The sequence below is a fragment of the Cherax quadricarinatus genome, chromosome 52 (genome assembly GCF_038502225.1).
Source record: "Cherax quadricarinatus isolate ZL_2023a chromosome 52, ASM3850222v1, whole genome shotgun sequence".
NCBI classification, from domain to species: Eukaryota; Metazoa; Arthropoda; class Malacostraca; order Decapoda; family Parastacidae; genus Cherax; species Cherax quadricarinatus.
In genome coordinates this window covers 11,532,583-11,546,960 of record NC_091343.1, presented here as the reverse complement: position 1 = coordinate 11,546,960, position 14,378 = coordinate 11,532,583, and the positions used below count along the sequence as shown (strand labels likewise).

At 38.6% G+C, this 14,378-nt stretch overlaps 1 protein-coding gene across 2 annotated transcripts in view; it reads left to right on the top strand.

Moving 5' to 3' along the window:
- LOC138854209 (uncharacterized) overlaps positions 1–14,168 on the top strand; it is a 67,702-nt gene extending 53,534 nt beyond the window's left edge. The window contains exons 10-18 of one of the 2 annotated variants that reach the window (XM_070096050.1): positions 1,225–1,461; positions 2,734–2,910; positions 5,602–5,766; positions 7,890–8,126; positions 8,482–8,649; positions 8,981–11,269; positions 11,808–12,044; positions 12,927–13,088; positions 13,223–14,168. In XM_070096050.1, the coding sequence (XP_069952151.1) occupies positions 1,225–1,461; positions 2,734–2,910; positions 5,602–5,766; positions 7,890–8,126; positions 8,482–8,649; positions 8,981–11,269; positions 11,808–12,044; positions 12,927–13,088; positions 13,223–13,227 (3,677 nt within the window). In that variant the 3' untranslated portion in view covers positions 13,228–14,168. The remainder of the gene's footprint in view (positions 1–1,224; positions 1,462–2,733; positions 2,911–5,601; positions 5,767–7,889; positions 8,127–8,481; positions 8,650–8,980; positions 11,270–11,807; positions 12,045–12,926; positions 13,089–13,222) is intronic. The other variant, XM_070096048.1, reaches the window with a different exon arrangement.
- The last annotated feature ends 210 nt before the right edge of the window (positions 14,169–14,378 follow it).

Genomic DNA, 14,378 nt, shown 5'->3' with positions numbered 1-14,378 from the left:
TTCGGAGCGTGGAGGTTAATGCTAGTGAAAGGCTCTTTATCAAGGAACTTGGAGCTATCCCTCCCCTTCCTCGGAACATAACTGATTTCTCTCCCATTCCCTAGGCAATGTACGATACTTACGGGTTTAACCTTCTACCTGTAAATATAGGAATAATAATGTACTAGTGTAAAAGTATTATCAAAAAGAAGCGCTAAACCTACAAGCTATTCTTTAGTATTTTTTAATGCCTTGATTTATATTTTATTTTAATGAAGTGCTAAACCAGTAGGGGTCATTAAACGTCTGGAGAATGAGAGGCAATCACGTTCCATCCAAGAAAAGGGGGTAGGGTAAGTCTAGGACCTTTAAAGAAGAGTTCCCTCACCGGCATCAAGGCGCCTCCCTTGAATTGTATCTTTATTTCAGGTGTTTCCTCCCTCACGTCTGTTTACATGTCCACATAATCACCGCCACAACATACCAAAAGAATAACTATTACAACATTCCAAACTCTAAACACAAACATTTCTTCGGGTTTTGATTATGTAGTTTCAACTACTTCCCTTTGTCAACAGTTTCCACCAGTCTTGCAATGCTCTATAGCAAATACGGGTTTGACACTATTTGTAATAATAATCTCACACCAACAATCAATTGTTTATCGCCATCTGCACTACATCCACGCACATTCAAACACCCCAGTTTCAAAATTTTATTTAGTGGCTTTTAAGTAAACTAGTTCGGGAGTTACTATTATTACTATCATCAAAACCAAGCGCCTCTACTTCCCAACAGTGTCTCAGTCGAGGAGATACATGTACAGCACTTTGACATCTTTATTAACGAAAGCCTTCGTCTGCATAGCATGCTTCATCAGTCGAGTACAGAGGTGAATTTTGGTGGTGGAAAGGCGGTTTGAAATAATCAGTCCTTCAGCCTTGATGGAAGATGGTTAGTCTAAGAGAGTGATTCTAATATCAAGGCTGAAAGACTGATTGCTTCACTACCTCTCCACTTATACTGTCTATAGGATTGCAGTTAATCTTCATTTAACTTGAAAAGCCTGCTACGCAAGCAAAATGTTTCATTAATGAACATACCTAAATGTTGCTCATGTCTTACTCATCAACTTTTGTATACCAATTTTAAGTTCGAAATATACACTCTTAATTTCAGTGTCTTCATATGGATCTGTCACTGCCTGCAGAGCACCTCAATTAAAGTGCTTAATGTATGTTGCAGCTCCAGGGACAGTGGTATCTCCTAGGCTCAGCCTGATGGCGAACCTCGTGCCCCAGGACGCCCCCAACCCGCTATACGACACTAGCGTCGAGAACTCTCACCTCCGTACGAATTTCCTGTTGAGCTACCTCGTCAACGATGCCGTGAGAGCCAACGACCCCAGGCTGACCACACCAGAGGGTCTCACCCTCGCCAACCTTGCTCACAAGAACATCACCTTCAAGAGAGAGGCTGATGGTAAATGATTACAATCTGATTTTATAAAGCATCGTCATAAGAATTTGCTTAAATATCAAATTATTAAATATCTTAAACATCCCAGTATGAAATTATCAAGTATTAGATGCCATTATTAAGGAGAAAACTTGACAAAAATCTTTAGTAAATAATTATCCATTCTTGAATAATCCAATTTACTGATTAATTCAAGCATTAAGCTACAATAACGCATATGTAATCACTGTTAACCAAGCTGAAATAAACTCGTGGTGTCCCGTTCTCGGCACTAAATTTCTCGTAAAGTTTTCTAAAGTTTGCAGTAATTGCAACGATTATTTATTGCCCCTTCTTATAACTCATATGATTCTTCTACTGCTCTTTGAAGACCTTTCTATCTTTCTATCTTTGCTTATTGTGATGCCTAGAATTCTTCCTAATACTTTTTTTTTATTTTATTTTTTATTCATTTTATGTTTAAAATCATATATAATCCTTTGTACTTGCATGTTTCTTCTTTTAATATCACACTGAGATGATTCCTTTTTAGTTCCTAGGTCTCTCTTTTTATCCACAGATTAACTGGCGGTTTTTAATTAATGCGTGAAGTTTGATTCCCTTGTTTTCTTCCCTGGTATTTTCCACTTGCTCATTACCCTCACTCTGGAGAACAACCACCTTGTATCTCTTTAGTTCACCTTGACCTTAAGGTTCTGCTAGCCTCGGTTCCTCCTCCTGTCTCTCCTCGTCCTGGTCTCAACCACTGTGTTTCCTCATTCCCAGTTCCACCTCTTTATATCCTTGTATCACCACTTTGCCTTTATCCACCTTGTCACTATCTCTGAATTTCTCGTATTCAATTCTAGCTTCAAAACTGAACACTGATCAAACATTTCTCCATGATGATGTTGATTTTATACTGATACTCTTTATTCCGATACTGATCTCACATGTGAAGGGTATATTATTCTAAGAAAATCCTTATTGAGACTTCTGACAGCTATTTTTATGAACCATAACATAGCACCGATGGGTTCGGTGTTATGGTATACCGTAAAGGAAGCAGGAAACTAATGGTTTTTCGAGGTTTTCCTTAGCCAAATGAATCTGTGTCCCTCTGAACCCTCATTCATTTACTCAACCAAATAGGTCGGTGTTTCACAAGAATCTCTATTAAGTACAAATTAATAAATAAGCATAGAAAACGGTTGATGAGAAAAGGAAATAAGGCAGTGCAAGGGGACTACAACATTAATCAATTCCTTCTTAACGCAAGATTTTCCTCACCTTCAGGTAAGATGACTGTGAACGGCAAAGGTGTGATGCAGGTGCAGCAGCTTCCAGACGGCACTGTGGTATATACTATCGACGACTTCCTCTTTGATCACAGACCTCTGGTGGTTGACGCTTTTAAGAAGCTGCTTAGCCAATCTCTTCCCACCGGCATCATTCCCCAACCAACTGGTAGAGGTGAGTTTATAGTCACAATGAAAATATTTAACAAATAAGTTTTTAAATGAAATGAATGTTAAAAGAAAGAGAACATAATTTATTTTCTTTTTCGTGTTTTAAAAAATGACACAATCCATTACTTGCATTTAATTTCTTACATTCTATATCTTAGGATATAAAACAGTATATAAAAAATACTGATCAAGATAATCACTTCCAATTTGTAATGTGGACACGTTTCAAAAATGTACAAATATCGTTAAGATAAATTTACCTTATATATATATGTGTATATATATATATATATATATATATATATATATATATATATATATATATATATATATATATATATATATATATATATATATATATACAGTGGAAACTTGAAAATCGAACGTACCAAATATCGAACGTTTCGAAAATAAGACCATTTTTTCGGACAAACTGTGTACCCAAAATCGAACGCATTTCAAATTTCGGACTGCCGGGTACGGGACCTGGACAGTTATTTTGTAAGACAGAAACAGTCGACTGTGGAGTTATTTTGTGAGACAGAAACAGACGACTGTGGAGTTATTTTGTGAGACAGACGATTGTGGACAGTTATTTTGTGAGACAGAAACAGAGGGCTGTAGACAGTTATTTTGTGAGATTGGGGTCCAATGACTCAAGCTGGTCCTAGTGGCATTAAAACACAGAGAAGGGAAGCAACCCCAGAGAGGGCTTTGATGTCGGAAGTCCTCATGGAGGGGGATTCTCCTTCCAAACAATAACCCCAATTCCCTCTCTCTTCCTCCCTATCTTTCAGATGTCATCAATCTTCAATAAGGGTAAGTAAAAATGTTATTTTATATTACTATATGTAATTCAAGACTAGCTCCTGGAACGGATTAAGTTCGATTTTTGAGGTTCCACTGTATATAACAATATATATATATATATATATATATATATATATATATATATATATATATATATATATATATATATATATATACATATATATACATATATGTTTGTTCCCATAGGCTCAGGGGGAAAGAATGCATCTAAATTCCTTAAGGAGCTGGGAAAAAAGACTCATCAGGGTAACTAAGGATCCCAGGGCAGCTAGTTTTTTGTTCCAGCGGCTCAGTGTGGCTGTTCGAAGGGGTAATGCATGCTGTATTTTGGGCACACGCCCCAGCTCTGAGGAGCTGGATGAGATTTTCGCCTCATAATCGGTGATACACACGTAACAACATGTACCGTATATGCCACCTTTATATCACAATGTATCTCTTAAATCTTCTGTACCATATTATGTAATAAAATATTCCTATTGGTAAAAAAAAATATATGAAAAGATGGGGTGGTAGGGGAAGTGGAATATTCAAACGGCTTCAGGAAGAAATCAAAATATTCTTCCTTGAAGCCTTTTTATCCACTTCTCCGAGGCTATGGGTCCCACAATTTACACAAGAAGTGGACCCCATCTTATAAAATATATATATATATATATATATATATATATATATATATATATATATATATATATAAATAAAAATTTTGAATATTTGAAGCGGGCTGTTTCTTAGTTGATTTCTCAATTACAACTTTTCACATTGTTGTACTAAATCAACAAAAGTTTGTCTCAAGACAATTTCAAACAGTCGACAGATTTGAACCTCTCGACTAACCTCTTAGTTTTTTATAATTAGCATTTTTTTTTTAAATTTCGGATATCTTACAAAATGTTTTCAAATGCACGGAATTTTTATTCATTTAATACAAACTATAGAATCTGGAGGGATAAATATAATTTATGAACCTAATTTTTGTAATATTTTTAGGAAAATATAAAATGGTGCCACGGCAGCGAATTGATTTAAAAAAAATCAACTGTTCATTGGACAGTAAATTGGACAAATTCAACACATCGACTCAGTGTAATTGATATTTCATGGAGAAGCGCTAAATATGTAGGGTCGTACAGCGCCGGGGAAATGCGGGTATTCAGGTTTAATCCGAACAAGGGATGAGTGGGTCCAATTCCGTGAATTAAGAGCTCTTCAGCATCAAGACACTTCCAACCATCAAGGGATAATTCATCTTAATGTAACTATTGCTCGCATAAATTTTGAAAGGCAGACTCAGCTAGAAAGTTACTGCTGCAGGGTTCTTGAGTCAAGGAACATGAGCTTCCTTGGTCTTGGTTCAAACATGATTATCTTCGTTTTCCAAGAGCTGTATGACCCCTGCGGGTTTCGCGCAGGGGTCATATTACTCGCACTCCTCCAGACTATCCCAGTGATTCGATCCCGTGTGGAAACCAATATAAAATAATTTGCTAACCTTTCCAATAATTTGCTTAAACTCTATTTTACCGTTTTTCTTGGGAAAGAAAATGGGTTAAATGATCAAGTTGTTTCTACCGAAATTCTAAAAATAAACCCAATAATTTCCTTTTAACTGACTGATTTCCATTTTGTCTCTGATTACTTGATATTTTTAATGATTTTATATTTTAACTGATTATATCTTAAATGATTATTGTATTACAATTCACTGAAATATAAACATAAGCAGTATAATGTGATTCTTTATTGACAACGTTTCGCCCATACAGTGGGCTTTATCAAGTCAGAAACACATACTGCTTATGTGTTTATATTTCCATTGTGTCGGTATTTTATAACATTTATTTCCATTACAATTCATCTTAAGAACTTAAGGAGTCAGTCCCCATAGAAGAGACAGCAGGTGTTGTGGGGACGGGAGTGCCAGAGATCCCTCTCATTGTGGACGAAGAAGACACACTGCCCTTGCTTAACCTGTGGAGGCACGCTCTCTGGAGCCAAGACTCTCGCCTCTCTCTCAGAGATGAACAAGGTTAGTTGCTGCTCTCACACTCTTACATTTTAACAATTTGTCCGCTTGAGATGGAAACAGGATGAGGCTTCGGTCCATCTTGCACCATTATCGTGAAGAGAATTGGTAATGGTCCAGGGCGGACAGAAACGTTGTCTTGTGCTTATATCCAACTTGTGAGGTGTGAATTGTTCCAGGTACGGATTTCTTTTTTTACTGTTATTCACAGTGCTGTAAGTGGTTGAATCTTTGGCACATGTGAAAACTGTATATGTATATTCACGATTAAAAAAATAAGATTATTATTGTAATTGGAAGGTGTTAAACCCCTAAGGAGTTATAAAACGCCTGGGAAATGGGTGGCAAGGCTTATTTCACTCCTTGTGGTGATGTGACATGAGATTATATCTCTACCATAAAATTTAGTTAAAAATATAAATTGACAATATACTTAATGAACGATAAGGATTGTTTACCAAAGACTCTTTGCTTAGAATTATCATAATTATGTAAATAACAAAAAGGCACAATACCGTGACTGGAACGATACACAAATAACCCGCACATAAAAGAGAGAAGCTTACGACGACGTTTCGGTCCCACTTGGACCATTTACAAAGTCACACTAACCAGAAGTGGAGCAGGACGGCTATATATAGGCAGGAAAAGGTGGTGGTAGTAGTAGTAGTAGTAGTAGTACAAGAATGGTATATAATACAGACAAGATGAAATTAAGACACATGCGCGACACCCGGGCATCCCTATCGTAGACGTTTCGCCAGCCAGCCAGCCACTGGATGGCAAACGTCCACAACAAAGACAACCAGACGCCGCACATGTGTCTTAATTTCATCAGTAGTAGTAGTAGTAGAAGAGGTAGTAGTAGTGGTAGAAGTGGGGAATAAGGAGGACGAGCCAGTCAAATACAAAGGAAGGGGAGCACTGCAAGAGAGCTAGGTGCCCACAGAGGGAGAGCAAGTGCACAGAGGTGCGTGAAAGGGGAAGTGGTGAAATAAATGAAGAAGGAACAGAAACACGAGACAGAAACTGGTCGATCTCTTTCTGACAGACTTAGGGAGCACAAAAATAGTGTTAGGCTTGCCGACACTAACAATGCTCTTTTCTGTCACGTCAGAGATCATAGCCATCCTATTGACTGGTCTTCTGCTAAAACTGTCTTCCCTACTTCCAACTCGAGCAGTCGCCGTCTAGTTGAATCCTCTCTTAATACACAACTTTCCTTGTATGAATCTTAGCCCTGGCTTCGTCTCTGTAGATGCCTTCCTCTCCCACTACATTGTAAAATGCTCCTAACTTCAGAACACCCGTGACTTAACCTGACTCCTCATTTTTTCTTCTTTTTCTTCTTCTCCTCCTTCCCCTTTCCTCTTTCCTTTTTCTCCTCTGGGTTGTCTTTCTTCTGTCTCGTGTTTCTGTTCCTTCATTTATTTCACCACTTCCCCTTTCACGCACCTCTGTGCGCTTGCTCTCCCTCTGTGGGCATCTAGCTCTCTTGCAGTGCTCCCCTTCCTTTGTATTTGACTGGCTCGTCCTCCTTATTCCCCACTCTACCACTACCACTACTACTACTACCTCTTCTACTATACTACTACTACTACTGATGAAATTAAGACACATGTGCGGCGTTTGGTTGTCTTTGTTGTGGACGTTTCGCCATCCAGTGGCTGGCTGGATGGCGAAACGTCTACAATAGGGATGCCCGGGTGTTGTGCATGTGTCTTAATTTCATCTTGTCGTTATTATATACCATTCTTGTACTACTACTACTACTACCACCACCACCTTTTCCTACCTATATATAGCCGTCCTGCTCCACTTCTGGTTAGTATGACTTTGTAAATGGTCCAGGTCAGACCGAAACGTCGTCGTAAGCTTCTCTCTTTTATGTGCGGGTTATTTGTGTATCTTAATTATGTGAAAGAGCTAACCCAGTAGGGACTCAGAGGGTCTGGAAAATAAGAAAATGATATCTGATCCAAGGAGAAGGGCAACTTAATACCTTCGATCAAGAGACTCGCCAACATCATGGCACCTCCCTTGAAGGGATATCCTGGTACCATATAATTGAAAATGATATTTTGTTTGCATTAAGAGAGTGTAAGACTGACAGATTTCTTCAACAGTTCCAAGGATGCTTCTGTCACCTGACTTCTTCACACTGGTGAACCTGGTGCCCCAAGATGCTCCACACCCACTGTACGATAACAGTGACGAGAACGTCGCCCTCAGAACACAGTTTCTCCGCGACTACCTCGTCCTCGATCCCTTGAATGTCCAGGACCCCAGGCTGACCCAGCCTGAGGGTCTGTCTGTCACCAACCTTGGTGGGAAGACACTTGTATTTAAAGCCGATGCTGAAGGTAAGTTAAATATCTTTGGAATCGCCTGAAGATTCGCTTTTTCCCCTTCCTATGTAAATCAGAGAAAAATAGTTAGGTCTATTTTTCACAAGCCAATATTTTCATTTTCTTTGAAGGTTAATCCAGTAACCAGAAATTGCTAAAAATTTACGAAAAAGTCACTTTACATATGTAAAACTTTCCATAACTATTTTACCTGAAGACGAGGGAAAGAGGCATATCTCCATGCAACTTTCTTGGTACCAATATATTCAGTGTTTTTGAAATGAAAAGTGTTCATTATTTCACTGAAAAAAACAGGAGTGCACTAGTATTTTGCTTATTATCTAACATAATGCAAAAATTTTGTATCCAGGATTGATCAGTGTGAATGGTGTACCAGTTGAAGTTATCGAGATTTTAACTGATGGAACTCAAGTTTATACACTGACTGACTTCCTGTTTGATCATCGAGCCAGAGTGGATGAGGCTTTTGATAAACTGACCTCCTCTAGCGTACGCTCTCCCTTTGACACTGATGTAGGTGAGTATGAAGCATAACTAACAATCTCCTTTTATGTCGTAATTGAAAAGGTAATTTGAGAGTTAGTTAAGCTCCTTACTGTTTTCTCGAACATTCTTTTGTTGGATGGATCCATTATGATTATATTAATTACTCATTATGCATTTTTCAACAGAGAAACCGGTTTCTCTCTCTCTCTCTCTCTCTCTCTCTCTCTCTCTCTCTCTATATATATATATATATATATATATATATATATATATATATATATATATATATATATATATATATATTATAATAATGATTGGATTTACCTGCAAGAATTAAAAAATAATTCATGTGTTTATTACAGAACCACCGGAATCCCCAGCAGAAGCACCAGTTGAAAAGGAAGAGATGCTGGTATCCAGAGGCGAAGCGCCGGTGTTAGAAAAACATCTAACAGGGGCTGAAGATTTTTTGCTGTCTGAGGAAGAACTTTCCGTGTCTGATGTACACGTTCCCCTGGCTGCAGCAGATCCTGCAGTGTCTGAAATGGATCTTCCGGTATCTGAGGCAGACTTTCCAGCAGTTGAGGCAGACCTTCCAGTGCCTAAAGCTGACTATCCAGTGTCTGAGGTGGATCTAGTATTGTCTGAAACTGACCTACCCGTGTCTGAAGCTGACCTACCCGTGTCTGAAGCTGACCTACCCGTGTCTGAAGCTGACCTAACCGTGTCTGAAGCTGACCTACCCGTGTCTGAAGCTGACCTACCCGTGTCTGAAACTGACCAACCAGTGTTTGAAGCTGACCAACCTGTGTCTGAAACTGGCCAACCAGTGTCTGAAGCTGACCAATCAGTGTCTGAAGCTGACCAACCTGTGTCTGAAACTGACCAACCTGTGTCTGAAACTGACCAACCAGTATTTGAAGCTGACCAACCAGTGTCTGAAACTGACCAACCTGTGTCTGAAACTGACCAACCAGTGTTTGAAGCTGACCAACCAGTGTCTGAAACTGACCAACCAGTGTCTGAAACTGACCAACCAGTGTCTGAAGCTGACCAACCAGTGTCTGAAACTGACCAACCAGTGTCTGAAACTGGCCTACCAGTGTTTGAAGCTGACCAACCAGAGTCTGAAGCTGACCAACCAGTGTCTGAAACTGACCAACCAGTGTCTGAAACTGACCAACCAGTGTCTGAAGCTGACCAACCTGTGTCTGAAACTGACCAATCTGTGTCTGAAACTGACCAACCAGTGTTTGAAACTGACCAACCAGTGTCTGAAGCTGACCATCCAGTGTCTGAAGCTGACCAACCAGTGTCTGAAACTGATCAACCAGTGTTTGAAGCTGACCAACCAGTGTCTGAAGCTGACCAACCAGTGTCTGAAACCGATCTTCCTGCATCTGAGGCAGTGGCGTTATTGCCTGGAGGAGAACTTCCTTTGTCTGAATCAGAAGTCTCTCAGAATGAGGCAGGGGTGCGAAGCTTTGAAGCAATTATACCAGTTTTTAATACATATGAGCCACCTGTATTTGAAGCAGAGGTGCCAGTGTCCGTAGCAGGGGTGCCAGTGTCCGTAGCAGGGGTGCCATTTACTGAAGCAGAGGTGAAATTGTCCAAAGGAGAGACAGAAGAACCATTGGACATATCAGATTTGTCGGTTTTCAGAGTCTCGTTGTCTGAAGCTGATGTACCCGATTCTGAATCAAAAGTGATTGTACCTCGTGCCGAGGCACCTGAAATGGACCTGCCATTGACTGTTTCTGAAAGAGAAAGGTCAACTTCAGAAGCAGATGCGCTAGTATATGAACCACAACTACCAGCACTTCAAGATGCTTCCGTAGCTGAAGCAGATATTCTAGTATCCGAGGCAAAACTACCAGCAGTTGAAGAATTGCCTCTGAATCAAGCAGTTGCTTCAGTATCTGAAGCAGAACTACCAGCAGTTGAAGAATTGCCACTGAATCAAGCAGTTGCTTCAGTATCTGAAGCAGAACTACCAGCAGTTGAAGAATTGCCTCTGAATCAAGCAGATGCTTCAGTAGCTGAAGCAGAACCACCAGCAGTTGAAGAATTGCCACTGAATCAAGCAGTTGCTTCAGTATCTGAAGCAGAACTACCAGCAGTTGAAGAATTGCCTCTGAATCAAGCAGATGCTTCAGTAGCTGAAGCAGAACTACCAGCAGTTGAAGAATTGCCTCTGAATCAAGCAGTTGCTTCAGTATCTGAAGCAGAACTACCAGCAGTTGAAGAATTGCCACTGAATCAAGCAGCTGCTTCAGTATCTGAAGCAGAACTTCCAGCAGTTGAAGAATTACCTCTGCATCAAGTAGATGCTTCAGTATCTGAGGCGGAACTACCGGCACTTGAATCAGAAGTACCCCTACATCGAAAGTACATTCCAGTACCCGAGGAAGAACTACCTGTAACAACAGAAGTGCCTATAGCTGTAAAAGTACATACCTACGAAGTAGAAGAAACAGTGTCTGAATCCGAACAGCCAGTGTCTACACCAGAGTCATCTGTAGCAACTGCAACGTTGACAGTACCCAGCATTCCTCCACTAGTGGAAGAAACGAATTTATCGTTTCTTAACCTATGGTACCACGCCCTTAGGAAACAGGGAACGTCGCCAGCACACAAAGATGAACGAGGTATGTATTCTGTGCGACTATTTCACACTGTACCGCAATAATTTTTCTTCCAGACTGTTTTCATATCTTTATGACTTTGATGGGAAAGTGCTAAACCATAGGTTATATATTGCCTGGGAGAATGGGAGGAAATATAGTTCGATTCATAGGTCAGGGCCAACTTCTTGGATCAAGAACCCCTCACCATCAAGGAAACTCCTTCGAAGTTTTTTTTTCTTCGGGATGAATGCCCTTATGACCCACTATTTCAGCAACATTTCGGATTCTTTATTACAGAAACGTTTCTCCAGCCAGTGGCACTTCAGTGAAACAGGAAAAGCAATGGATTTCTCGTAAACAATTTATGGATTTTTGAATATATATTCATATACATGAAAGAAATGGAAAGGATGATTATTTTTAAAGATTTCGTGAGATTGAAATTTGACGTAGCGAGTATACATTTATTGTAGCAGTGTGAATTATTAATGGTGCACTTTAAATTGAATGCTGCTGGGAATATCCATGCTGATAAGATAAATATATACTCTTTTTCCAGAACCTATGACACTGCTGTCACCGTCGAGCATACTGATGGTGAACTTGGTACCTCAAGATGCCCCTCACCCTCTGTATGATGACAGTCCCGAAAATGCTCAGCTTCGTGCGCGGTTTATTCTGGATTACCTCATTAAAGAACCAGTTAGTACCCAGGATGCTAGGATGACCCAGCCTGGAGGTCTCTCAGTCTCCAACCTTCGTGGACAGCGTCTGACTTTTAAAAAGGACATCGATGGTTAGTTTCACGGTTATTTTGTGAATTACTGTGAATTAGTGTGTGTGTATATATAAATATATATATATATATATATATATATATATATATATATATATATATATATATATATATATATATATATATATATATATATATATATATATATATATATATATATATATATATATATATATATATATATATATATATATATATATGCAAAACAACCACTCTTAAAGAATAGAGAAATTCCAAGCGCTTTCGTGACTACTCACATTATAATGTGAGTAGTCACGAAAGCGCTTGGAATTTCTCTATTCTTTCAGAGTGGTTGTTTTGCATATTTTGAAATCACCTGTTTACTGTGATCTTATTGCATATATATATATATATATATATATATATATATATATATATATATATATATATATATATATATATATATATATATATATATATATATATTAGTGAAAAATAACTACACAGATCTTAAAATAGGCCACTTTACAAAGCGAGACAGTGTGAGGATTTTTGATTAATATCACTGGATTTGTCCTCCCCTTCCTTAGATCGAACCTGAATGCCTCTCATCACCCAGGCGCTGTGTGACCCCTATGGGTTTAGCGCTTCTCTCTAAATATAATTCAGAGCCTGAGTCGTTGTCAGCTGGGTTAATACTTACTAACCCTTTAACTCGTGACCTTTTAGCTTAATAACCATGCTAGGGCCGTTGCAACTTATCCCATCAACGGTCTTAGGGCCGTTGCAACCACTTCAACCCAACAACATTCGAACCGGCAGCAACTTCACACTGGGGCTCTCTCTGTCTCTTCTTAGGTTCGTGCGAGCCAAAGTTAATTTACTTTTTCATACTTCCACTAAAAATTATAATATTTTCAGATAAAATTACTGTAAATGGCATACCTGTTGAAGTTGTAGAGACGCTAGTGGATGGGAGTCGAGTTTATACTCTATCTGACTTCTTGTTTGATCATCAAGCTGAAGTGAAGGAAGCCTTTAATAAACTGATCAGCAATTCTCGCTCACTTCGCGATTATTCTGGTATGTAAAATATCTAGGAAAATGATACAAGACGTGATGAATATTGCTGTAGAAGATTGTGTGTATATATTAAGTGAATAAATGGTACTATAATTTGAAAAGTATAATTTATGGGAATTATTCTTTTATTTCAGAATAATCCTTTGTCCCTCCAGAGGACAAGAGTGTGAGACAAGGTGAAGATACTTCCATGATGTATAAATGAGACCTGTGCTTGACGCGGAAAAAAAATCACTAAAATTATCACCCCCCCCCCTCCCCACATGCATGAATAACTGGCGCCTATCTAGTCATAAAAGATGAATGCACGCCTCTTACTAATTACTCATATATCATAAAATATTGCAGTGTAGGCCTACTGTTCCTGCGAGGCATTTTCTTTAATCCCATTAAAATTTTCTTTTGTGGAACTCTGTCGCTTAAATGAGAAATAATTTATTTCCAAGGTTACATATAAAATAATTACACCGTTAATGATCAGTATGCCTTTATACTGCAGTGGGATTAAATTGCGCCTTTACACAATAAATGGTGTTGAATTTTGTGCATTTATAGTGTATGTAGCGTAGCAGCTACACCACGTTGGTTGTGCTTGGGTAATTTCACCTCTAACAGGCAGTTTGGGAACACTGAAAAATAATTTGAAATATTATTGTTGCTGTATTTTAATGTGTTAATGTTTTTCCATTCATGTTTGTACGTATGAGTGTGTGTGTGTGTATGTATTTGTATGCATGCGTTTGTATGTGCAACTGTGATACTGATTCTTGCATTGGAATATATGTTCTGATTTCTTTTCCGTATGTAAGTTAAATTTTTTTTAGGTGAAAGACAGAACGTTCAGAGCTCTTAAATTTCTTTCAGACATAAATTGAAAAAAAATTGTATATGAATGTGCATTAAAGTTTGTAAAAACATTCTTGTTTAATAATAAAAAATAAACCCAAGATAAAATTTGAAATACTGCTTCGGGATGTTTAAATTTTATTCGAATTATCCTACAGGAAATTAACTCATTGCACATTATTTTCATGGGGAAGCGCTAAGCCCTCAGGGGTCCAACAGTGGGTAGGCCAAACTCAATAATAATAAATCAGAACACAATAAATGAACCTTTTTGGTCCTGTATAATCCTATATAACTTTTTTGTCTCAGAAAGCAAAATATAATTTAGTGAACCCTGCATGAAATTCCTTGTGTTGACACAGTCTAGTTCAGGCTCTCCCCTCAAGGAAGGTTCCTTGATGTTGGTGAGGGGCTCTTGATTTAGGGAATTGGATCTGTGCTCCA